This window comes from Talpa occidentalis, unplaced genomic scaffold, assembly GCF_014898055.3.
Source record: "Talpa occidentalis isolate TD23 unplaced genomic scaffold, MPIMG_talOcc4v2.1 talOcc4.512, whole genome shotgun sequence".
Classification (NCBI taxonomy): domain Eukaryota; kingdom Metazoa; phylum Chordata; class Mammalia; order Eulipotyphla; family Talpidae; genus Talpa; species Talpa occidentalis.
In genome coordinates, this window is record NW_023604876.1 from 312 (window position 1) to 27,622 (window position 27,311).

The window sequence follows — 27,311 nt, forward strand, 5'->3', positions numbered from 1 at the left end:
TATTCTCTGTTTAGTTCCAGACCTCCAGATAAGGAATGCATGTGCTGGTCTGTAAATATTTCTTAAGCACCATCTGCAGGCTTATGGCACTTTTGGAAAGCAGTGGACTGTCAGTGAATGTTTGTTTGTGTGCCAGGGAATTATGAAGTTTAAAGAATATCAAGATGAATTTATTTTTCCACTGTGCTGCACAGCTTGAGCCTCCTCTAAAGAAATATCAGGCACACTCTAGCAAGTCTTTCTGGTATTAATGCGCCTCTGGACTTGGGCCCAAGGGGACCAGGGCATCAGCTCAAGAGGCCTTGGAGATAGGTTGCTGGCAATAGGAACAAGCAGAAGTTTCTAAACCCTTGCCTGTGGTCTCAAATCTCAAAATACATAATGGTTTGAGATGATTCCTGGGCCCAAATTAGTAACTAGTTATTAAATTTCTCCAAGTATTCTTTTCTGTAAAATGGGAGTAATAATTCTCTCTACCTCATAGGTGGGAGTAATAATTCTCTCTACCTCATAGGTATGTGATAAGACTGAAATGACACACTATAAGCCTCATACTTTGGACTTGTTTGGCACATACCTACTCTATTCATTTTCCAAACATTTATTTAGTACCTCCTGATGTGTCAAGGCCTATCTAGGTGCTAGTGATAGAGAATTGAATGAGGCAGAGAAGGTCTGTAATCCTGCTGCTTCCATTCCAGCAGGGTAGACTTGGCAAGACAAACAACAAATACTGAAAATATCAGAATATGAGAGGTCTAAGATGGAAATAAAAGAAGGTGAAAAGGCAGTGTGTTAGAGAAGTCTCTCTACTGCTAAGTCAGGAAATGCTTTTCTTCTTTTCAGAAGTGACATTTAAGCTCAAACAGATTAATTATTATTTAATCACTGCTAATGTTTACCTAACATACTATTATACTGGTTTATCTCTGTATTATTAAAATTGATTATAATAAACAACCTTATAATAATAAAAATGCACAATTAATTACTGTTAATAATAATAACACCACCCATTACCATAGCCAGTCAACTATCAACTATTCTGCGTATAATTACCCACTTGATAGATAAATGTTAGCTTCTGGCTGATTTTCCCCTGCCTTCCAGTATATTCTTGGCTAGTCTACTCCTATTATCTATGAGTGTATCCTTGGGGAATGAAAATGCATCTTACTGTTTGTCTGAAAAAAAAAAAAGTTAATACTGATGCAAAAACCCTACACATAATGCATATCAAAGCCAAATATAAATTATTTCTGAAGTTATCTGCTGTTGTGGCTTATTGCTGCCAGTGTGGGCTCTTCTATTAGCATGGATAAGTGGAACCTGACCATATGTCAAGAGAACACGTCCTTTCGATGTGACCTCATGTATCAAACGCACACCCCGGGAGGCTTTGCCATCCCCCCAACAACAACAGACTCTTCCGGGAGGTTTTCCTCCTTTTTTCCTCACCTGTGACCGTGTGCTGCCTCCCCTGTGTGGTGTTGGTGTGGAGGAGCCTTTCCCTGCCTGCCTGAGCAGGTGCTCAGTAACGCCCGCCGCTGGGCTTCTCAGGGATGCTCCAGCTCAGAGGCAGGGGCTCCGCCTTGGGGGCTGTGACCCTTGGGGCAGGATGCTCTGTGGAACCCCTGGGCTGTAGCTGCCACTACCTGCAAACACAGGAATGAAAACAGTGATTTGATGTAATCGTACACTAGGTATTCTGAGCCACAAGATTGTCACTTTGTTTTAAAATGTTGTGTCTGGCTTGGCGTATCATTAGCAGAGCTCAGGGGCTTTTTTCTTTCCCTCCCATGCTATTCGAACAATGAAATCTGACCTTGAATACATTACATAAGTCTCAGCCTACCATTCATCACAATAGGTTCAACAACGATTTTGACGGCAGAGAGCAGCCCTCGGTTTAAACAAGTAAAATCTGGCTGGCAGACTGTCTTACTAGAGAACTCTTGATAACTCTCTTCCATATGGCCCCATCAGTGTCTTTGCATTTTAACAGCCTGATTTGGTACATTTAAGCACCAGTAAATATGGAGCAAACCCACGTCTGAACTGGCTTGCATATAATGCACATTCAACAGTATAAAGGGGCAGAGTCTCCTGCACTTTTCCTGAGACACTCCAGCTGACTTTACAGTGTTGGCATCAACATTCCAGAAAATGAACCATGTGAGAAGGGAAAACACAAGAACAGAATTTTGGAAAGGAATGGGCTTCTGATTTTATTTTTTTTTGACAGAATTGACTCACATTTCTGCTTTTCACCAAACATGGGTATCTGGTGAGTTTGAGCTGTGTCTGAGCAGAAAGCACAAGGCTGTTCCAGCACCAGTCACCCATCAGTTCTGATGAGCTGGTCAGGGGCCATCTGTCTCAACGGTGACAGCTTAGGGGATGCTTCTCGGGGTGTTGCTCATGCCCTGTGCCCCATCACCTGGCCCAAGATTCTTCCACAGTGATGGGGCTGCTCTCCTGAGCTTCAGCAAGATCCCAAGAACCAGAGCTGTCAGTTGTGGGTGTTTCTCCCTGGGTTTCCTCACGACTGGGTTGGCTTCTGTGAAAGGACTCCTCCATTTCCCTCTAAAATTATTCCATTGTCCTCCTAATCATTCTCCTGGGCTTGCCTTTTTCCATCTAGTACTGCTCCCCAGCGCTCATCACTGATGGTCCCTTATTTTACTCTCTCTATTCTCCTTTGATGACCATATTCAAACTCCTTGCTTATACTCCTCCTAGAAATTTCTACCAAATTCCAGTCACTTCTTATGCAGCTTCTGCTGGACATTTTCAGTTCAAGAGTCAAAAAGCACTTTCTTCTACCTCTCTGTGTGCTATCTATCTCCTCCTTAAAAAAAAGTATATTTATATAGTATCTTTTTTTCCTTATTTTTTACTTTTCTTTTTTTTGCTTATTTTTTACTTTCTCTTACAGAATGGCACCATGATCTATAAAATGCTCAGGTCAGGCATCTTGAAAATACCCATGACACTTTCATTTGTTATATGCAGCTGAGCACTGAGTCCTGCAGCTTCCATGCATATCTGTTGCATCTTTCCAATCTTTATTTTCCACTCTGACTCCTGTTGCCTGTGTTGAAGTTTCACCACTTCCGCCAAACAGTTGTAGAAGATGTGATACCACTTTACTTTCCATGTCAGGTTCTTTTGTCCTTTTCTGTTTCCCAAGATCAGGCAACGTTTGTTGAAATGATAGATAAGTAGAAACTCTCTTAAAGCAAGGAAGAACTTGGGGATTATTATGGATTTGTAGAAGATTATCTAATAACAATTGATAGGGGAGAATTGTAAAGGGAAGGATAATATTGATTCAAGTTTTCTTTTTACTTATTAAGAAGATTTGATATTTGGAGGAATCTCCCTTCCCATGACATCTCTTTTCAGGCATATCTGTTCTCAGTAGAGATGACACATGAGTACCTTTCTGTCATTGGACAAATCACTCACAGCCCAGATATTCATATGGTTTTCATGCAGGAACGTCTGTCCAGAGTTTGGGCAAATCTCCCTTACCTTGCTGTTGGTGGCACAGCCAACAACTATGCAAGTTTTCAGCTGGTATGAATATTCCTGAGAAGACTGAATTCTCTTTGTATCAGAGAAGCTCAGTGATGTCCCGCGGTAACATTTGATTCCATTTCGGAGAAGAATATAGTAAATAACAGGACCTGAAAGAGGCAAATAAATGTCCATATTTGTGTGTCACAATCCTCTGAATTATTTGCGAACACTTTTAACTCTAAGCATTCTAAGGAAATGGGGTAAAATGCCATAATTTGATTTTAATTGCTATTATATTGCTGTGTTCAAGGAAATCTAATTACAGTCACTCTATGGAGAAGATGCATTCTTGCATTCTTGACATAGATAATCAAAGAGTCATTTATGTTTATTTCCCTTCATTCCCAAACAAACTTACTTCCAATATTAAAAGTATTTTTGTCTCCCTTAACTAGCTTTGCTTATATGAAGGGAACTCAGACATATGCTGGATTTTTTTTTTTTTTTTTTTGGCTAAAAGCGTATGAGAGCTATTTCACAAAATGATCATTTGGCATATAGCTAAAGTTCCCTTTGTCAGAAAATAATTTTTAGTGGTTAGATGATGCATGCCAATTAAATGCTGGTTGTGACTCATTTCAATTTTCTTATGGATTTATGGGTTATGTTATTTCTATTTTAAAAGTAGCTTAATACCCTTTGATCGTATAGGTTTCCTCCAATTTATCACTATTGCATCTTCACAATTATTCACTTTGGTCTTCCAGGGGGGGCTCACTCCCTGAGGCATTTCTTCTTTTGTGCTGGCCCTTATGGCTTTGCTAAGCCCTTGTCCATGGCTATTCCACACAGAGACGCTATACTCATATGTTGTGTAGGGCTCCAGGTTCACATCTGGAAAGAGAAATCAAGCAGTAAGGGTTAAAAAAAAGTTTTTTAAATCATTATATTGAAAATGAATATCAAATCTTAAACATTTAAGTAGATGGTGTCACTTTTAGGTGGCGTAAGAAAAAAACAAAGGATAAAACAAAGACAAACTTCAAAACCTGCCCTTGAAAATGGACCATGGATCTGTGGCTTTCAGATGAGGAGGAGAAGAAGAGAGCACAATCAATGCTGGTGGAAGGTTCTGGGTGCCTTGCTGCTGGGAGGGCTCTACCTGAGGGGGGAGTACTATCCTGTCAAAATATAAATTATTATAGAAATCCAAAAGCTTATATTCAATCTCTGTTTTCTCAGGTAAGACAGTATCAGTGTGTCCCCAGATCTCCCTTGTGTCCTGCTCAGGGATTTCCTGGTTAAACAGTACATTTCCCAGTCTTTGTTGCAGCTAGGTATGGCCACAGACAGGATTTTTCATTTTTTTCTGTATGCAATATGGCAACACTCATTCAATGCATTTATTAAGAGCCTGCATTCAAACTTTTGAGGGAAAGAGTGGGGTTCATTGAAAATCCAATGATGATATACCATAAAGGACACACAGCTTATTCATTTCTCTGCTCTGTTTTCTCGGATCAATTTAAAAATAGCATACCTTTATTTAAAGGTAGACTCACAAAACTTAAATGACTAACTTTGAAAAAATTGACTCTTTCACTAGCTGGCCCACAGCTATGATGGAATTAATGGAGGGTAGGTGAAGAAAGCGATGCTGTCAGAATGAAATCAATCTGCATTTTCTGCAGCTTTTCACTATTACAATGGAGCCATGGGCATGTGGCTCACTTTGTTACCTGCAAAGGAGAACGTGTCTGCACTTCCAGCACAAAGAGTCTCTTCGGCAGATGAGCACATTTCTTCGATTGACGCCTTCCCTGTGGAATTTCCAGGCTCCCTTCTCATAGCACAGAAGTGGCTGGTAACGTGGAAGCCGCACCTGCTGCAGTGTTCTGTGCCTGGCGTAGAGGCTGAGCAGACAGTCCCACGCACTCTGGTCTCCTAAGTCAATTAGGAGAGGGAGGAGGGGGTTATAAATTTTTATTTAGACATAGGTGGGGTAGGTTTTTACAACCTTCAAATGAAATTTTCATCTGCCACATTCAGAAAAGGAAATCTCAAAATTCATAAAAAGAAATGAAGGCAGTTAATATACTAAAGAGAGCAGTTACTTTCAAGTGACACAGACTTGGATTCAAAATCCACTTTTTCTACTTACTAGTTCTGTGACCTTGAGCAAGTCACTTAAACTCTCAAAGACTCAGCTTGCTCTGAGAGGATGGAAATTAAATTTATCAGGCAGATTTGTTGTGTGAATCAAATGAGAAAAAACCTAGAATGGCCTAACAACAGAGGTTGTTATTTTATATTATTACCTTGACACTTTGCTAACCAAGTTTTAGAGAAAATAAAGAATGTGAAACATTTGAGAATTTGTACTTCTTGTGCTGTTGAGAAGGTGGAAACTCTAAGAAGAATTTCTTATCCAAGCTTTAGAAAATTAAAATAATTTATGAACTTTCAGTGTAATTATTATCATTTATATTTGTAAACTTTTCTCAGGTGAATCTTTGGATAATTTTTATTGCTGTTTTAGACAAGCATAAGTGTGTTCTAATCTCAGAAAACGAAATATGTAATCACCCTAAATTGGAGATGTAAATAAGGCAATATTTTTAAAATGCAGAACTCTACATTTCCTTTCCTCTCTATATAGATAGCATAATGTATTTTAAATAATTATCCTATTTAAAATTGATCTACATTCAACCTCTCTCATACATAAAATAATTTATTCACCCAAAGTCGGTAAAAATAAATATGCTTCAGAAAAAATTCTAGGACTTTCATTTAAAGATGGTGAATTGAACACCTGCATTTATCTTCATTTCCTCCTATTTTCTTGCTTATTAGCATATTTTTATTAGCAAATTTTTATTGTGGTGATATTGGTGTAGAGGACTATAATTCAACATTTGTGCCACTACATTTTGATCACCAAAAGTCTATTTTCCACTCATCCATCTCTTCTTAAGACCCAGTGAAATGATAAAGGACAGAGAAAGTTAAAAGAAAGCGGATGGCAACTACCGCACACTGGGAAGATTCAAACTAACATAATCTGGAAAAAAATGGAAACTTTGGCAACATAGCGTTGGATACATTTCTTTCATACAATTGTCTAATTAAAACTGTGATGAGTCAGACTAGTGACAAAAATTTAGTAGACAAATAACTATGTGGGTAGGGTGGACCTTCTGTATAATTGTTTATTCCATGAAGAACCTATTCTCTTCAATGATCTGATGTATTATCTCAATAAATCAATTCTTCAGAGTGTTTGCTGGGGACCTAACAAGCTCCAGAGGTATTTTATATCCCAAATTTTAGAATGTTCACACAACCATCATATAGTTGCCTCAGTCAGCAAAAGCCCTTCCATCACCTACAAGCCAAACCCCCATTTTTAGTCAAGTCCTAATGACAAATTACTGTGGTGCATGGTACGGTGTTTGTTTTTTGAGAGTCTGTAATCTGTCCTTAAGATGGTAGGTTTCTGGAGTTCCTGGTCAGTTTTGATGCTAACAAACTGGACATACAGTAGCTCAGCACATAAAGACAAATGATACACCCACAGGACTATTCAGAGTGCTTTGATTCACAGAGGCCTCTGCTCTTCTTGCACTGTCAACACAACAGTTGAGTGAACCTCCTAGATGTAAGGTCTCTATCAAAGTCCCCTTAATCTTCATTCATAGGACCCCTAGACATGAAATGGAACCATGTCTATACCACTGGAGACCAGCTGCTTCTTTTTGCACAGACTTCAACCTACACTGTTCCGAGGTGCTGGGTAAAACAGCTAATCATTATTAATTCCTTTAGAATTCATTGCAATAACATCAATCATAGCAAACTCATTCGGTATTAATATGGATGTAATGTGAAAATGAATAATGCACACAGGAGTTTTTATATTCCTATTTTAGAAAAATAGTTATGAACAATGTATTTCTCTTTCCATTGTCAAATCAGCGCTTCTGAGAGGTTTTCTATCAATTACCTTCATCATCATTCCAGTTGAAATCTTGTCAGAGCAAACATATTTCAAAGGATTATATCCAACTCCATTACAGCATCTCTGGCTCTCTGGAATGAGCTCGGTCTCACAGCATTTTACTGGCATTGGGTCATTCTTTTTAACATGTGCTTTAGACTCTCCACTGGAAGCTGAGCAGCATATGGTATCTGACATATTCACATAATCCTGCCCACAACAGAACATCCCTGCAACAATAAAATGTTATATATGAATATGAAATAAAAAAGGGAAGAAAACTGAGGTTGCTATAAAGTTCAGTATAAAAATGTCAGACTCAGACAGTTGCTGAAATGGTACACTACCTAAGGTGGCTTTGTCTACCAAGGTGATTTAAATGTGCAGTGAGGGGTCCTTCTTACCAAGAGCAGCAAACACTAATTAGGTATAGAACTCACAAGAGCAAATGCTCCAAAATCACTCAGTGGGCCAATTAAAGTGGCCATTAAAATAAGACTTGGTCTTTGCCACGAGGGTTGCTGCCCTTTTGTGAGGAAAATGTTTGGTTGCAGATGGAGGAAGAGTACCACTGGAAGGACTCAGAAGAAATCTCCAGAAATTCACAAAGAAGGAAAGGTCACCCGAGCCCCTGGGTAAGAGGTCAGACAGAGTGGTGGGGGAGCAGCACCCTGGAACTGGTGAATCTGTGCTGGAGGATGTCTTGCCCATCTTTGCTTGGCTTTCTCTAGAATGCAAACAGTTGCTCCTTGAGGTTCCATTCTTTCTTCATGAACTACATTAGGTCTTCAAAACCAATAGAACATGCTCACTGATCTGGTGAGTGAGTCATTGGGTCATTCTCTTCTAGACATAGGCATGAGTTTGGGGGCAGTGGCAGAAAGCCTTGGAGGGAGGATCATTGATCTCCAGAGTTGATGGAAGACCCAATGACCCATGTGAACAAGGTGCCAAGCAGGCTCCTTTCTCCCATCAAAACCAGCTTAACTGTCTCTGTTCAAATCATTGAGATCGTGCTACAGAAGAGATACAGCAGAAATTTAGACATAAAAGCCTGAATCAATAAACAATACTCTAGAGTCAGATTAGGCTAGAAATTAAGGTGCCTGTACCCCATGTCACAGTGCTATCATATGAGAATTTATATCCAGTGATAAAGCAACACAATACAATGAATGATTTATTTTAATTAGAATTTTGTTTATTTATTATTAGTCCTGACTGATAACATAAAGAACCTCAACTTCAGAGAGCCCTGGGGTCCTGAATTGTTTAATCTGGTCCTGTACAAACACCTCCATTATGAAAGACACTCTATTAATAGACTGAGTTTTAAGTGCTTTTTTTTTAAATCATTGAAAGTAGACACTGGTTGGCACATGCTTTAACAAAGATGTTTATCCACGCATGACTTCAAAGAGCCCTGTCACTGATATTTCTACTTAAAAATAAAAAGCTCCCAATATTTAACAATTTTTACTTATGATTCATGATATACATTAATCACAATTGAGTTTTGACATGCCATGTATACCTAAACAAGGTAATTGTTCAAAGTAAGAGGCTTAAAAGGAAGCTGTTTTCTTTGGTGCTTTATTAATAATAAATTTTAGGTGTTTCAATGTTTGCAGGAAAAGTTCTCTCAAATAAGTACACCCAGCAGGGGTACACCACAGATTATCACTGCAGTATGAGTTTTGATTATGATGTGTAAAAAATCATACACAATCACAAATGACAAAGAAAAAATCCATTGCTTCAGGTTTTATGATGTTAGGCATTTTTCTCTTGCTTTTCTGATAAGCTATTTAAATACAAGCTCGGGTTCTTTGTTGCCATTTGTTTTCTGTAACAGTTTTCTTAAGTTAATGCATGTTTCTTTTTTAAGGAGCAATCAAAACTGGTCCTTTAGAGAGCAGGATACACTCTTCCCTTTCACTCCCAAATGGCTTTATGGCTTCACCAAGCTTTCCATATAAAATCAAAATGCAGACATTGATCTAATTCAAAACTTCTAATCAGCCATTGGACTGCTCTAAGGGACTTTTGACAGTTTGACTAAAATTTCGGTAATGAACTGTTTTTACACTAGCAAAAAGGTACGCTTTCTTTCACAAAGAACTTCATCTTTGTTCCACTGAATTAAAATTTTCAGCCAAGATTTCACTCACATAACAAGAAGTGACTCCCTTTCTAGTTTCTTTGGTAAACCATTACTTCTTTAATTATTATCAACCTTGTTCCAGTGTGATAAATTGCTAATTACTTAATACCCTAATCAGCGTTCATTCTTTGCACAGATAAACTGTGACAGTGCCATTAATTTAAATAGTAATTTCACTTAATGGCCAGAACGGCACACCAGATTTTTATGCAGCATTTTCTGAAGACTGCATCCATCACTGCAATATTCTGACATAAAGATGTCTGACGTGCACTAACTCACTTAGGGAGAGCAGATGTTGCGGCACAGAGTTTGGTAGTAATTCCCATAGTGCATCACTTCAGCATGAATGAGCTGCAAATTCAGAGACAGACAATCTTCTAAAACTGCACTGCAGTAACTTTTGACCCCTACCTAATTTATCACATGTAGCACTTGACTTCTGAACTTTGACACGCAAATGCACAATTTTAAATATGCTCAAAGAAAAACAAAATAGGTTGTGGATCATGGATTGATCTGTTCTTCCAGAAGCTCTTCATTAAATCTGTACAAAGGTAAAGAGCTTCTTTGAATCAGATGCAGATGTTATTAAAGTGGTACTGAACACACTGATCTGGGAGGTGTTTACTTCTGAGATGAAATGACACGAACTATCTTTGCAAAGAGTGGACATAGCCAGGGGGTTAGTTCCCTTGCATTGGCTACAAAGGATAAAATAGTGGAGGAAATAATTTTTTTCTCAAGTTATTAAGAATACTTCAAATGTGTTACCCAATCTAACAATGTCCAGGACTGAAAAAGGAAACAGCTATAAACACATAGGCCTGAATTATTTCTTAATTATTCAATGTGCAAAATAAGTGTTCTATTTTTTCTTTAAAGGACCAAGAATCTAATTTTGCAAGGGTGAAAATCAGAATCAGGAATGTGACAAATCACTGTGACATTTTGAAGTAGATCATGGGAGCCACATTTGAAGGGAAAGGATTATATTTTAGGGCTAGAAGAATGAAAACAAAGGTTTGGGATTAGTCATTCTTAGGACCAATTTATAAAATCTGCAGGGCGTGAGCGAGAAGCAATGTGTACCTGTCTTCACCAGCAGGTGGCTCTATGACTGCCACCAAAAAGTTGAGGAAAAAGGGTAAAGTAAAAATGCTCCCCAAATCTTGGCAATGTATTTTACAACATTTATACATTGCACATTTTGAAGATTCTTGATGCCATATAGAAATTTTCCTGGAAAATATTCTTTCAATGTGATTCCTTACACCATGGATATCAGTGCTGGGTTTCTCTCATTGTGATCTCCCCAAATCCCACCTCATGTCACAAACAGTGGGTGTCATTCACTCTACTGAAGTGTGATTCTATGACATTTCAACTCCGTATTCTATTTGCAAAGAATTTCCAAGCTGAGTGTCTTACCAAAAGCTGCGTGGGTATCATTTATGACAGACATAGGCAGAGTGTTCCAAAGGTCACAATCAGGTTCTCATGACTGAAGCAAATCCTCTCCTCTTTGCTAGAGAGGCTTTAATTTTTATCTTTTCAGACTAAGGTATCTAATCAAGTCCAACCTTAGATTCATGGCATAATGGCATATTGATAAATCATATAAGCAAACACAAACAGTGGAAGAGTCATTGAGAGGTTTAAAATATATTCGAAGAAAAGGGCTAAGCATACGTATCCCCTGAAACGAGGAGCATGACTTTCATCTCGAGGTACCTGTCTAACGCGCCTTCACAACGCACCTGTCCAGAGAGAGCACTAAAACATAAACGCCAGCCCAGCGCTTCTGTTCCAACAGCATCTGTTAATTCACTCCATTTATAAAATACATATTGACAAAGACAACTGAACTGGGACCAGGGAGATTTGATTTGGTGTGAGAAAGTCAATTCAATGTGATTTTGTTAAAGGGCTCCTGCAGGCAAATAAAAGAGTTTAAGTAATAAAGTACATAAAGAGATGTTTTACGAGCCAGCCTGGTCTCATGGCAGGCAGACAATGCCAGGCAGCGAGAGGCCAGCCTCAGGAAAAATATTTTGAGATCCAAACCCTCGTGTAGCAGGTACGGTGTTACTGGGTTGAGGAGAAAAAGGGCCATATGGATATTCTGGAAGGTCACTGAGGTCACAGTCATTAGGGGCGACAGGAGGGAGCAGCTGAGAGAGGAAAAAGACACTTGGAACATGTCTATTTTCAGTGAAAGCTACAGGAAGGTCAAAAGAATAAAAGAGATTTTTTTTTTTTCCTTTTCAAGGTAGCATTCCTCCTGTCCACCATGATCGCCAGAGCTGCGGAACTTTAAGGAAGAACCGTGGAGCTGATCCGACTCACAGGCGCTGAGGAATGCCTGAATGTGCTTAAGAAATGTTTCCTCATCTTGGAAGGTCACACTGAAGTAAATAAAAAAATGATTCTGAAATTGAGGTTCGTGGATAGATTTCAAGGGTGTATGAAATGGCAGCCAATTTTTGTGTGTATTCTATTTGAATTTTTTTATGCTAATGTAATTTTATTTGAAGTGAGGGTTCATGACTTTCAAAGGAAGAGATTGCATGCTTCCTCCTCCCCCCCCAAAAAAAATTAAGGGCCACTGTCCTAGTGGCCAGTAACCTGCTCCATTTCTTAGATCAGGTTCTGATGTCTCTTTCCTTTTTTTTTTCACTACCATTCTGCCACACGAATCTACTTTATCTCTTTAAATCACAGTGCTTATGATGGCTTTGACTCTTCCCTGAGTAGAAAATAACTCAAAACAAATTTTAGAGCATACCAAAGTTGTAAACTATTATCAGAAAATGATAGCTCAATGATTGAAGCAATCCATTGACAATTTTCTATATGATGATATAAATTATAGAAAGAGAAGTAACTCAGAAATCTATGGGAAAAATTCTTCTCGCTGATATATACATAAAATAGTAACATCAGAATAATATACAACTGAAATTCAGTGATATATAATAAAGAAATATATAAAAACTGGTTAGCACTATTGTCAATTCAACAAGTATTTAAGACAAGAAGAATTAAAATACCCTTAAATCTTAGAAAGTCTCTGGGTAGACATTTCTGCATATTTGACAAGAATCCTAAACATTTACATAATATTACAATGAGTTGTGAAGCTTAAAGCCACATTTTAAAAATTAATATAATTAAAAAATGTTTTGACTCACCATGAGACAAGTAGGACTGGATTATCTATTTTCTTTATAGATAATTACAGTGCAAAGTCACTGTCTTTTGAAAAGTTTATCATGTCTATAAGTTCAATATGTCTGGAAAAGGAGGGATGTCAGAAGCTATATAATCTAAACATACTCTTTTATGCTAGTGGGGATATCCTAGGTTTCTTTTTAGATTTGTAATTTTGGACATTTATTTTCACTTTTAAATAAATATTTATTGTATTTTGTCCTGTTTTCAGCATTTGGTTTTCTTTTTTTTTAAGGAGGGGCCCCTAAATTGTGTAACTTTCAGAGACACAAAAATCTACCTCTCACAAGCAATGTAATCTCGAGCAAGTGTCTGATCTCCATGCCTCAGTTTCCTTATTTTAAAAAATATGAATAATAATAGTGCTTATCTTTTAAGATTATTAAAAAGATGAAATGAGGTAAGAATATATAAATCATGGGTTGTAGCCTGCTAGATAGTAAGTACTCAATTGATGATAGTAATAGCTATCAATTTAGGATTATGGCCGGCACTTGCTAGGTTGCTAGGAAATGCTCCCTTAATTCAGAGTTAACACATTCATGTTAATTTTTGTTTTTGGTTTTGTTTGTGGTGGGCACGACACTATTCAAGAAGAAAGCATTTTGGTGTTTTTATGAAATTCACTGCATGCACGTAAATAATAGGAGACTACATTTTTATTTTCTATACCACATGTACCTAATTGTTTCAGAAGATAGAATTGCTGTGAGCTTTAATTACTTATTTGTTTTATACCTAGGGCACATTTTCCACCTCTCTGCTTCTCAGATTCTGCACCTGCTGAAAGGTAGACTAGAGTTCCTTACCTGGAAGATGCCTGTATACCACACTCTCTTGTTCTCCACCACAGCACTCCAAATCTTTGTTCACAATCTGTCCACTACAGCACTGCTGGCGATGGCCATCGTGGAGCCTCCCAGCACAGCAAATCTGGTTTCCTGAGGAGGAGAACGGCATTCGGCCACAGCAGGAATCGCTGATGCCAGTGGAAACCCGATTATGTTGTTCATCTGGACAGCATACTTCACCTGTCAATTTAGGGCAATAATAACCATTGCATGATTGCATATAAAAATATGCTTTTGATTCACAACTGAATTTTAGCACAGTCATCTTGCAGATGCCAACTGGTTGACAGAATTACCGGAAAGAATATGGTCGTATGATAGTCACAAAATCTCAATGCAGCTTCAAGGGTTTTGAGTTAAAGATGTAGTAACATCCTAGTCCCTTATTTAGGTTTTCTAAATTCCTGCTATAAGTGAGACCATCCGGTATTTTTCTTTTTCTTTCTGGCTTATTTCGCTGAGCATAATCCCTTCCAGTTTCATCCATGTTGCTGCAAAGTGCATGAGTTTATCTTTTTTGATTGCTGAATAATATTCTGTTGTGTATCAAGGGGGGTGGGAATTGTATGGGGACTATAACCATGATGAAAATGCATACATTGTGCAAAAATGAAAAATGATGTAAAATATATATAAAATAAAAAAAATGTATAAACTTGTGTGTCTACTCACATACATACACACTAATTTAGAGGTAAGACTATGTTGAGTGTTTCCTCTCTGACCCTTAATAAACGAGAACAATAAGTCTAGAGTTAAGGATTAAGTTGGTTGACAAATAGTTTTCCATCTATTGAGTGTAATCTTTTTTTTTTTTTTCTCTTTTTGGAAAGTAGGGTGGTTTCAGAAATCAACACTTGATGGATTTAAGTTTCTTTAACCAAACTATATTGATTGAACTAAACAATATTCCAAGAGGGTGTTGAATTAAGAGAGAGGAAGTAAAATTACTGTATTCAAGTCAGCACACTGGTGCTTTCCTGGGCTATGGCGGATGCTGAGGTTTACTAATGTAGTGACACCCATAATCCCTTTTTCAAGATAATCTGGGAAACAAGAGCTAAGAATAAAAGAAACTTTTGCCTAGTGCCTTGGGATCAAAGGATTTAAATATTTTAAATGTTAATAGTGAGAGTTTTTTTTTTAATGCAGAAGCTTCCAACAGACAAAAAAAAAAAAACCACTCTAAAAGACAGAGAAAAAATTAAAAATGCTTCCCTTAAGGATACCTTGGGAAGGACTAATGACAACTTAAGTGGATCTAAAATCCTAACGTCACCTTTCCTCTCTAGCTTATGACCCACTACTGAATTGATTGCCTCATGACCCCGAGTCCTGACTTCCTCCTCCTTCTTGCCTATTTCCTATTCCTCCCTCCTTCCTATTTCTCTTTTTGCACCTTCTATAGACCCTTTGCCCTCCCTCCACTGCCACTTCTTAAACATAACTTTCTCCCTGGACAATATCCTTTCATTATATCTTATAAGGTATGTGAGTATGATGAGCAACCTATATAATATAGTTAATTGGACTTCATCATAATTAAAAAGTGTTTTGTATCAAGAGATTATCAACTTATGAAAAGGAAACCTGTGACAGAAAATATTTGTAAATCATATAGCTGATAAGGGATTAATATGCAGGTACATAGAGAATGCTTACTTTCTCAAACTCAACAACAAAACACAAAGAACCCAATTAAAAAGGGGAGAACACATACGCAAGAATAGATCCTGACAGAACAACCTCTCTGTTCAGGTCCCCAGGCTGGTCCATCCATAACTGACCCTGACACAAAAGAGAGAAATCTCCATGCAGTTGCACAAGTTTCATATCTAATTGATATTGGGTCTACTTTATTTCCCATAATTTCTACTACTTTTATGATACTCTTAACTAGGAATAACCAAAGTGTCTCAGGGTTGAAATTTCAAATCACTTTCAGTCTCTGCCTTTCTCTTTCTTGAATCAACACTTTTCTGTTTGGTCATTTCATTCCAGTGCATCTGTTGGGAGGAGGCCTACTTTGTAAATGTGGTGTTATATAATTACTTCACACATATGACATCATATTTTTCTGGTATATTGGTAGAACATAAAGGAACTATACTGTATTAAAATTATATTGAAAACTGTTATAGAAGACAACAAAAATGCCGTACTTAGAGACTATACTCATTATTTCAGATAATATTTTATATGATCACACTGTAATAAAGAAAAAAAACACTCTATGTAGTGTTTTGATGGTTTGATACCAGATAATTAGTGGGTAGGATCGTGGGCTCTGGAGCCAAAGTCTCAGGTTTTACATCCCATTTCCTTCACTTTTTAGTTGTTTGCCCTTCATTAAGTTACTCAGACTAGGTAATATTAGTAGGAGATTAATGTCTGTTGTCCACTGAGCTCCTGGGCTCCAAAGCTTGCCCAATTGTTTATGTGCAAGTAGAAGAAAAGCTGCATAGTCATTATGAGCAGATGAGTAAAGGGTAAGAATGAACATCCTTTAAGTGACAGAAGATGGTTTCCAATGAATCACTGTACAGCAAGGGCTTGCGTGTCCACTTCAGAGCCTAGAAAGGGACAACCAGTTTAAAAAATCAGATCCTATAGACCAAGGATCCTCACTGATTATTTTTATTCTATAAAACCAAACAATTCTTTATCTAAGCTGACTTTTCAAAATTGACCTGAGTTAACCTATCATGCCTAAGCAATGAAGACTCCATAAAAACACCAAATGGAAGATTCTAGAATGCTTTCAGTTTGGTAAACATGAGATTTGGGCATGGAAGTTTCCTGTTCTTTTCTTGATCTATGTATCTCCTCCAACTGACTGCGCCTGAATACTATCCTTTGTATTAAATAGGTGATATAGTGAGTAAACAGCTTTACTGAGTCCTGTGAGTCTCTCTAGTACATCATTTGAAACTGAGGAGGGCAATTGGTCAACTTCTGATTTGCAGCCAGCTAATCAGGCATTTGAAGTGAAGTCTTAAGTATTGAATCCTTAACCTATGGAATCTTCTGCTATCTACAAGTAGACAATGTCAGGCACTTTGCTGGTATTCAGGAATAACCACCACACACTCCATATAGAAATTAGGTCTGAGCGCCAAAACACTACCCTGATAGTCACTGTCTCCTCCCACCCAACAGCCTTGGCACTCACTGACTTGCTCTTCATCACAATCCTGTATTTTATACATGGATTCTCACCATTTGTAAGCTTTGGAGACTGGATTCTTTCACTCAGCATTGTGTTCACATTTTTGGTATGTGGCAAGAGTTTGTTCCTTTTCATTGTTGAGTAGTATTCCTTCATGTGGATGTACCATGTGTCCATTTACCTCTGAGATACATTTCAGCTATTTCCAGTTTGCTACCATGAGGAATAGAGCTGCTGCAAATATTTGCCTGCAAGTTTTATGTAAACAGAAGTTTTCATTTCTTGAGGGAAAATACCCGTATGGGCAAGGCATACTCAATTTTCTCTCAAGAACTGAATTCCTACAATGCTGTATAGGGGCAACTGTTGATTGATGCTAAAATTGGGGAAGTTTGGTATCTGTAAGTAGAAGGGGACTTAGTGATTTTTTCCCGATGATTTTACCAGAGCCAGTGAAGGAGAAATAGGCTTACAAATGAATAGTAAAGTCATTGCATTTACTTTCCTATTGGTGAAGGGATTTTTCTGTTTATTCTGAAATGCAACTACCACCCTTATTTCTTTAATCTCCACAGAGAATGCAGTGCCTCTTATTGGCAAACTTTTCTGGGTGTGTACAATGGTTGAGGAATAACAGCTGCCATATCAAATGTGAGAGCAAGCAAGTGTGAATTTATTGAAGCAAGAGGAAAGAACTGACAGCAGGAGGGGGTCCAAGGGAGGATGCCAGTTTATTCCAGCCTGCCCATGACTATAGCCTGTCAGATTTCCTGTTGCCCAATGTGCCGACTACTGATTAGGTACTAGGTGGTTGGGGAGTTTCGTGGTGCTTGTTTTTCTGTTCCCCAATTATCCTGTAACCCTATTTTACTCTAGGTGGTGGCTAGCTCAGCAACATTTTAGCAACACACTCTGTTTTTCTGAGAGATGTTTTGTTTGTTCTTTCCCTGTATTGTTAAAAATCACTGTCCCGTGTCTCAGCCTTTCCTTTTCCTTCAGTCCATGCAGTACCTATCCCTATCAACATCCTGTGCCACATCCAGGGGCAACTTCTGTTAACTAAATGTCACTTGGGACAACTGTTAGCTTTGAGGAAAATAGTGGACACCTTTTTACAGGGAGAACTAACCATTTTTTGAGAAAGCCACTTTTGTCTATCACAAATGTTAATTGGTTTAAATATTTTAGCATATTTCCCTGAATCCCTCAGAATCTCATTCAGCTGCTGACAGAAGAAAAGCCTCCATAAAAAGGATGTGGATTATATCAATGAGAAGTAAAACTGATTTTTTCCCTCAAAAAAGGGCTATTAGACATAAGATACAAGGATCAGTCACCTTCTCATTAACCTCTTAAAATGAATCTATTTCAGACAGGCTTGAAAATGTTTTCTCTCTAAAAGCTACCATGCAGTCTTAACAGTTAATTGTTATTCTTATCAAAGAATGACCTGCATTAACATTTAGCTTGAGGTCATTAGCATATTCATATAGAAAGGGGGATGGAATGAGCATTCTTTTCTCTGTAGCTCTTTGTTTGGGGTGTTAGGGAGTTCTGAGAAAAAATAAAGTAAATATTATTAACCAGTATTTCAGACCTATCTATACTCACTTTAGTGGTGCACTGGACCACAGCTATTGAATGTTAATTACATTTTGACAGAGGATGGGGTCACTACACTTTCTTCATGTAAATGGTGTTAAGTTTGCTAACAAAGACCAGGGGCTGAAGACAGAGATCCCAACACAAATTCTTCATCTAGGTGCTTGGAGATGAAAGACTAGCAAATCACAAAAGGCATGAGATTACATTTTTTCTCCCTGACTCCATAGGAGGCATTACAAAACTTTAAAATGAACTACCTCAAAGGAGTCTGAAAGTGGGCATGCTCAACAGTTAGGTAGATATTAAAATGCTTGAGGCCTGAGTTATATAGTTTTAATATGGAAGTCATGGAAAGCTTAAAAACTTCTCTTGTAAAAGCTACTTAGTTAAAAATTTTGTATACCTTTGAGTCTCCAAGGTTGATCTCATTTTTTTAGGAAAAAATGTAAAATGAAATTAGAAAAAAGTAGACTGTTAAGATCAAAATCTGATACTTTGTATTGTCATTAACTGTTACAAGCAAATATTTCTAAAGTTAATAGATGTGTTAGATGCAGCCAAGTATTTTCATTAATTTTAAGGGATAGAGGATATTTTTCAGAGTTTAAATAGTTCATTGCAAATCATAACATGAAAATTTTTTAAGAAATTTAGAAATTAAGACACTATTATTTGGTCCAATGTCAGAGAAACAGAGAAGTCTAGTATGGTCTGTTGCTGTGAAGAATAGTAAGACTGCAACAAAAGAAATTTTCCATCTCATCTGTGAAATTATTATTTTTAAAGCAATGTTTTTTTGCAGGGCTAGGAAAAGATAAAATAAGGTTAAAACCTCCTAAAATGTAAATTATTTGAGAGTAATGCATTTAACAGCATTTGATGAGTTGTTAACACTCTAATATTTTTGTACAAAGAAGTCAATACTTGTCTACAAAATCATTATTTTTATTTTCACCATGTGTTTTCTTATGTGGAAAATTGATTTGAATAAGAGTTACTCAATTATGAAAGTATTTTTGTGTGAGAATCAAAAAGCACACTCCTGTTGTAAAGACAGACTTTTCTACTAATTTTAAGGGAAAATTAGAAAAAAAGAGAGGATCTCCACCTTGAATAAACTTAGAGCATTAGTCATTTCACCTTCATTTTCTGCTCAAGTGTTTTGCAAAGGAGATACTGGGTGAGACCATTTCTCATTTCACATGAAACCCAAAAGATGTACTGAACAATAACTGACTGAACAAGATATTTGGCACAGATTTCTTGGTAAATTAGTTATCTCAAAGCATCAGCTTTCTTCAGGCATTTGAGTACTTAACTTTCTTTTCTTTCTCCCATATCTTTATTCTATACTTTTAAAACAGGTACAAGCATTAAACTTAGGTGGTAGGAAAAAATAATTAGTATTCTCAATAACTTTTCCAGGATAAGGAGTAATAGACAGTGGCAGTAATGAAGACACTTAGAAGTCTGGAATAATCCAAGACCAGAAATAACAAATGTAGGTGAGGACATGGAGAAAAAGGCACCATCTTACAGTTTTTCTTTGACCTTTGATACACTGGTTCAGCTCTTATGGAAAGCAATATGGAGGATCTGCCATATGACCCAGCAATCCCACTATCTACCCCCCAAAATTCAAAAACACTAGCTTGAAAGGAAATCTGTACTCCCACATTTATAGCAGCACTATTAGTGACAGCCATACTGAATACTGAAGATGAGTGGATCAAGAGATGTGGTACATAAAGACAAGGGAATATGCCTCATTCATCTAAAAAGATAAACTCATACCACTTGGAGCAACATGGATGGAGCTGGGAGGGCTTATACTAAATGAAGTAAGTCAGAAGGAGAAAGATAAATACCAGATGGTATCACTAATAGGTGGGATATAGAGAAATCAAAAGGTCAAAGACAAACTGTAAAACCAACCTTTGAACACCGACCATAGATCTTTGGCTTTTGGAGGGCAGAGAGAAAGAGCGGTGAAAACAGGAGAATGGGGGAGAGCACATGATCTAAGGTGGAGGATAATGGGTGCTCTGGTTGTGACTATACTTGATGGGGGTAACCCTATACTATCAAAACATTAGCAAGGGATATGAAATAATGACATTTCAGTAACAACAAATAAATTAAAAAGAAATTGAATTTTTAAAAATATAAAAATGATGTGAACATGTTTTGGTTTTGTAAGAAGCCATAGGCATTGAGAAGAGCTGGGGTTTTGGAGAGACACACTGAGATTTGCATTTCGACTCTCTTGCTCCCATCTATGTGAATCTGGGTAAGTTGTGACTATCCTCTCTGAACCTATTTCCTTATCTGTAAACTTAAAATACCATCTCCTACACCTGTGAAGATAAACAAAGCAGTATAAGTAAAACTTTTAATATTTACCCTGACAGAAACTTGGTGTTTTATATATGCCAGTGGTTATCTTTTTTGTCAATTACTTTTGTTGGATATTGTTGCGTGTGGCTGAAATGGAAAAATGTCTTATTCAGTTGGTTGATAGAAAGAAAATAAAGATGAGGAGAGAAATTTTCTATTTGCTATTCTTTGCTGTGTCCCTCCTCCTGGACCTAAGAGCAATTAGTGGATTCCAACAGTGGACTAATCTCAGATAAATGGAATTTGTGGCTATAATCCATTCAGAATAGAAATTGAAGAAATGGAGAATAGTCTCATGGAGTGAAATACTTAGAAATACAGAATTCACAATGAAAATGTTAGTCATGTGAATAAGATAAAGTGGGTTATGCAGACATCCAGATATATTTCTTTATGTAGCAGATATCACAAATCCCTGTATTCACTCTCTATTTTTTACCTAGCCTGCTTAAATTCCAACAAAGCTGAAAAAAGAAGTAATACTTAGAGCTGACCATTCATTATCTATTTGAGGTTCTATTTTTCTTGGACTTGAAATAGTTAATTCACATGAGACATGTCTTTGCTTTTTCTGGTTCCCAAGATTACTGAGTACAGCTGGGGATAATCCTTACCTGGTAGGTTTCTAATATAATACGCAGAGCAACAGTGATGATTTGGCTGTGCCTCTTGTATTTGGCCACCACCACAAGATCCAGGTGATTTAGAAACAAATGGGATATACTTGTCTTCACAACAGTGGCATCCAGATTGGGAGTCATAGAGATCTCCATTACAACAAAGCTGAAAGTTGGAAATTGGTTTAATGAAATAGAAGTTTAATAAAGAGAATCACATCCCATCTCCCAAGAAGATATAAGAATGGTCAACAGGTACATGAAATGATGGTACTCAATGTTATTTAGGGAAATGTAAATTAAAACCACAATGAGATCATGGAATAATAACTAAAAAAAAAAAATAACAATTGCTGGAAAAGATGTGGAAAAAAGGAATGTCATATAGGTGGGACTATAAATTGTTATGACCTCTATGGAAAACAGAATGGAGGACCCTCAATATTAAAAACAGAACTTCCAGATGGTTTAGTAATTCAATCAGAGGAAATGAAAATACTAACTCAGAAGATATCTGTGCTCCCATGTTCATAGTAGCATTTTCTATAAAAGTCATGACATGGAAACGACCAACGTGTCCACTGATACATGAAATGATAAAGAAGCTGTGGTGAATGTTTGTGAAATACATCAGACACAGAGAGAAAAATACAGTGTATTCTCACTTACATGTGTAATACAAAAAAAGTAAAAGAAAAATCTAAAAATAGAAAAGAGATCAGATCTATTGTTAGGAAGAGGATAGGGGGCCTCCCCGTTGGTGCAGCGGTTGAGCGCTGGGTTGCGAAGCTGCCTGCAGCCTCTGCAGCCTCCCCAGCTGCTCCCCGCCACCGGAGGAGGGTCCCACATGGCGCGCAGACCTCTCCTGCTGCCCGCTGCTCCCCTCAGCAGTGTGCTTCGGTCCTTCTGCCTGTTCTGCTCCCCGCTCTGGCTCTGGTGAATTCTCTCACCTTCCCACGCTTCTGACTGTACCCAGTGCATGTATAAATAAATAAATAAATCTTAAAAAAAAAAAAGAAGAGGATAGGGAGAGGGAGAATGGGAGAAAGTGGTGAAAAGACACAAACTTCCAGTTACTAGATTAATAAGTACTAGGAGTGTAATTTACAAAATGATAATAGTTAACACTGCCTGCCATCTCATATGTAGGAAAACAGATGAGAGTAAATGCTAAGAATTCTCATTACAAGGCGAAAATCATTTCCTTTTTTCTTTTCTTCTATCTTTTTTTTTTTGTATCTATAATAGAGGATGGATGTTAGCTGATCTATCATGGTAACCATTTCACAATAGATGTGAATTGAACCATTATGTGTATGTATTAAACTTACAGAGACATAAGTCAATTGTTCACTGTAAAATTGGGAAAAAAGGTATATATCATCATATGCCATATGATATAATTATTTTATAATAAAGCCTTGACTTGAGGTCAAATATAGCATTCTTGATAAAAATTAAAAGCTTTAAAAAATGTTTTTCCAGTATCATTCAAATTGTATAAATGTAATTTGATATAATGTAGCTTCTTTTTAGCCTTTAACCACACTTTGTGCTCTATTATAAAACACTACAAATATGAATGTCAGTGTTTCCTATGTAATGATGATTTAGAATTGTAAATGAACAATTTCCTTCATATATATGTTTTCATTTTTATTGACTCTTCAATTTGAAAACACCATATCTGTGGAAACTTGTCTCTCCTTAATTTTAGAGGTATGAATTGCATTTTCCTTATAATTTATATGATCACTTATTTACTTATTTATGAACCTCATCATATATACATATATATATGGCTAGATATAGATATACTATATAGATAAATTAAAATCTATATATTATTACAAATTTATATGGAAATGAAGTTTGAAAATCCCTTTGAACAGTGTGCTTTCTACAGGAGCTCTAGAAGAAATTATGTGCTTGAACAATCAAATAATTACTTGCATGCTTACTTGAGGTCTGAGAGACTAGCACTTTGTATATATAACAAACCAAGCAGGGACTAATGGCTGAAATGAAGCCTCAGAACCTAGACTTGGTTTAAGTTGGAAAACTGCTTTCTGTGGCAGGTAAAATCAACCATTATCTAAAGGTGTTTCTCTTTTTCCTTTTTGCTAATAGTTATTTCCAGTCTACATGAACATAACAATCAAGCTCAAGTATAATGTGGTGCTCCAAAGTCTTCAAAAAATTCACTCAGTATCTCATTCATGTATCAAATGTTATCGAAGACCCAAGAAACTGGACTCAATATCAAAGCTGATCTCTGTGATTCTTCATGTAGTCTCACTAAACCAATTGCAATGGATTTTTTCTGTTGTGTTTAGTTAAGCATCGAAGATTCAAAGGGATTCTAATTGCAAGGATATGGGTTGACACCTCTCCTCTTGATGTCTTGTTCTGTGTGAAAAGCAAACTTTGAAATTATGACCTATTTTTAAGAGTTAAGTAGAACATATTTTTATATATGTGTCTGGGATTTAGGAATGCTGGTCATTTTTTGCTTTCAGGCTGAAAAAACACATACCTCCCTTTTGATTTATAACCTCAACTCTTGCCTTGGTGGCATGATCTTAAAGCATTTATTAAAGTCCATTCATATACAGTATGTTTCTAGAAAGCACACTGGGCTTTGCCCTTCAGGAAGCATCTCTAGTACTTTTCATTCTCTCTTGAAATGATGATTGAATATTTCATGATGGGACCTGTTCACTTCCATCCTCTCATTGATAATGCCATTTTTGGGACCTCTCAGCCTTTCTTCTAATCCACTCTGGTTCAATTCATTGTTGGGTCCCCAGGGGGACATTGTCAAGCAATTGTTTTTCTTGGGAGGTGTCCCTCTAAATAGTATATCTTTATTTTCTGATTCAGTCTTCCAGTTGTCTCAGGAAAAATAAATAGAAGTTTCAATATCTTGAACTCAAAAGTTTATGCATCTGATTTTCACATTTTCAAGATTTCACCTTACTTTATGGTTTCCAAAAGCAATTTTTCAAATGATGATTCTTAAAGTGTGGTCCCTGGACCAGAATCAGAGGCTTCTAAGGTGGTCACACCTTAAAAATGCAAATTCTCATGCCCCACCGCAGACTTACGAGTCCCTGGAGGTGGGACTTGTGTTAACTGCAGGTTTGCTTCTAGCTGTTTGCAAATCACTCGGTAAAGATTGTATGAGTATTTTGGGTCCTTTTGATGTTTATAGTGATTCAGTCAAGAGAATCTTAGACTTTTCTACATCTTTCCAAGCTGTTGCTCTAGGAAATATATTCATTTAACCCCAAACAGAAATTTACAAATAACTTTTATTCTTGAGATTTTAGTTAATTTGTGTATTCTTTTTCACTGACAATACTAGAGTATGTCTTTAATCCTCAAAATGAAACCAAGACTTAGTTTAAGGTATCAATGCTTACTTCCTTCTCCTGGAGAACATTTTTAATGGGCAAATTTATTCCAGCATTTTTCTTTGCAGAAATCCTAAATTTAATTTCATTTAGTGAAAATATGTTCTTAGGACAGTGCACATTTTATGGCCTAAAATGATGTAAAACATAGCCATAATGACAATTATGCACCCTAAGTGTCAAAAAAATATATGGTTAGTAACTGCTAGTTTTATGACATTTCTTACATGATAACTATGCTAAGTCAGTGTCAGCCATAATAATTTGTATTTGATCCATACCTCTTCAACAACTCACTTTCTTAATTACTGTGTCCTTTTGCAGTGAATCTTTTGAATTTAGTAGTAGCGTTAGTCATTAAATGTGTGATGCTGTTGACAAATAGGCACATTATTTCATTATATGAAATCCTACTTTCAAACTAAGGATTTTCTGCATCATTTGTCAATAAAAGCCATTTACAAACTCCCCCATCTAGCTGTATTATTGATCTGATTCCTAAACTGCAACTAATATGAACATTAATCTGCAAATAGCCATAATTTAAAAATATTTCTGACAAACCATGAAAAGCACCGTTCACAGTTTCTCTTCAGTGTCATGTAAACAAACACCCACTTGTGGCTGAATGGATTTGTTATAAAGAAAATTCAGGTCACTTGATCAAATACAAATTTGGGAGGTTCCTTATCAATCCAGTAAATTAATATTTTCTAGGAAGATAATGAAAAATGAGGAGGCCAAAATGCTCATGTGGATGATAAAATTTTGATAAGCATCCTTTTTCCCCATGGGGTCTTCTTGATAGACTAGTGGAAATATTGATTATGATAAACTGTGGTTTAAGCAGCAAGCAATTCCACATGGAGTGTGTAGTGAGAAAAACGTATTTCATTGACTAGTTTGAAAAGCTTTACCTTAGTTTCAGAATAGCACCTGTGTCCACAGACAGTCTCAGGCTTTTGACATGTGACTACTTGGCAGAGCTCACCACCACAGTCCCTCATTAACTTCTGGGTTTTGGGGCATGAACACCATGTTTTCCAAAAGAGATCATATCCCAGAATGATGCCATTTGACTTCCCTGGAGACAGCCAATCAATGAGAAGGGGCCTGCAAAGGAGAGAATAATCAATACTCCTGAAAAGATGGCAGTTAACACTGCTGCTATCAGCCTCGCCTACTTTTCAATTAATCCAGATTTGTCAAAAGGAAGGTTTACTTCATCAGTGTTCTAATTAAAAAGCTGCAGCAAAAGCATGTATATAGAGAAATATATATAAATGCACATGCACATATATGTATATCCACACACATATACACACATATATGGCATATATACCACATATACATACACATAAACATATAAATGGGGAATATCCATGCTAAATTATACTACTATATAGTATTTTTGAGAGCCAATCAATACTATTTAATCTTTTGGGAGAATAACATGTGACGAGAGTCCAATGGTCTCCCTCTTCACATTTCAGAGCTAAGAACCCAGTATCACAGTGGTTAATTTGGAAAAATCAACAGAAACTGTTAGCTTGACATATAAAAATAAGACACAAGTAATATGATTTGGTAAATAGGATGAAATTTAGGGTATGTGGCTAACCATATAATATCAATATGCATTGATATTATAATGAGCTTGTAAGAGCAAGATGTTATATGTAATGATAAAATTGATAAACCTCCAATTATACTTTACTTTGATACAGCTTCATTTTTGACTTATAAATTTAATTCATTCTCTAAAACTTATTTAAATACCATGGTCAGATTTAGTGGTCAGAAATGTAGGAAATGGAGATTTCCATACCCAATACCTTTACATCGCCACATTCTTTTTTTTTTAAGATTTTTATTTATTTATACAAGCACTGGGGTACAGGCCAGTGGCACGGGAGGAAGAGAGGATTCACCAGAGACAGAGTGGGGAGCAGAACAGGCAGAAGGACTGAAATACACTGCTGGGGGAAGCAGCAGGTGAGACAGGAGAGGTCTGCCGCAGAATGTGGGAATCTTCTTGGCTGACTGGGAGTCAAACCCACGATGCAGAGGCTGTGGACAGCTTCACAGTGCTGTGCCCAACCCGCTGTACCACCAGGGAGGCCCCTACATCACCATATTCTTAAAAATGTTTGATTTTTAGAAATTGAACAATTTCATTCTAAACATAACTATACTTTGGTGGGATAGACAAGGAGGGCATAACATCTGACAAAAACTTTACTGCACCTCAATCTATTAATACTGAGTCTGCTGTAATGAAGATCATAACTTAAACCTGTTCACAGGGATTCAACCTTGAATAAAGTGAGTTA

General features: G+C 36.9%; 1 protein-coding gene across 1 annotated transcript; it reads right to left on the reverse strand.

Annotated features, from left to right (window-relative positions):
• Positions 1 to 1,556: 1,556 nt before the first annotated feature.
• On the reverse strand, positions 1,557 to 26,091 carry LOC129144666 (usherin-like; the record flags this gene model as incomplete). The annotated part of the gene is made up of 8 exons (XM_054687805.1): positions 1,557 to 1,655; positions 3,538 to 3,692; positions 4,222 to 4,419; positions 5,265 to 5,469; positions 7,532 to 7,755; positions 13,733 to 13,954; positions 21,560 to 21,728; positions 25,896 to 26,091. Coding segments are annotated over 8 exons (1,468 nt in total), but the record flags the coding sequence as incomplete, so codon positions are not given.
• Positions 26,092 to 27,311: the final 1,220 nt, after the last annotated feature.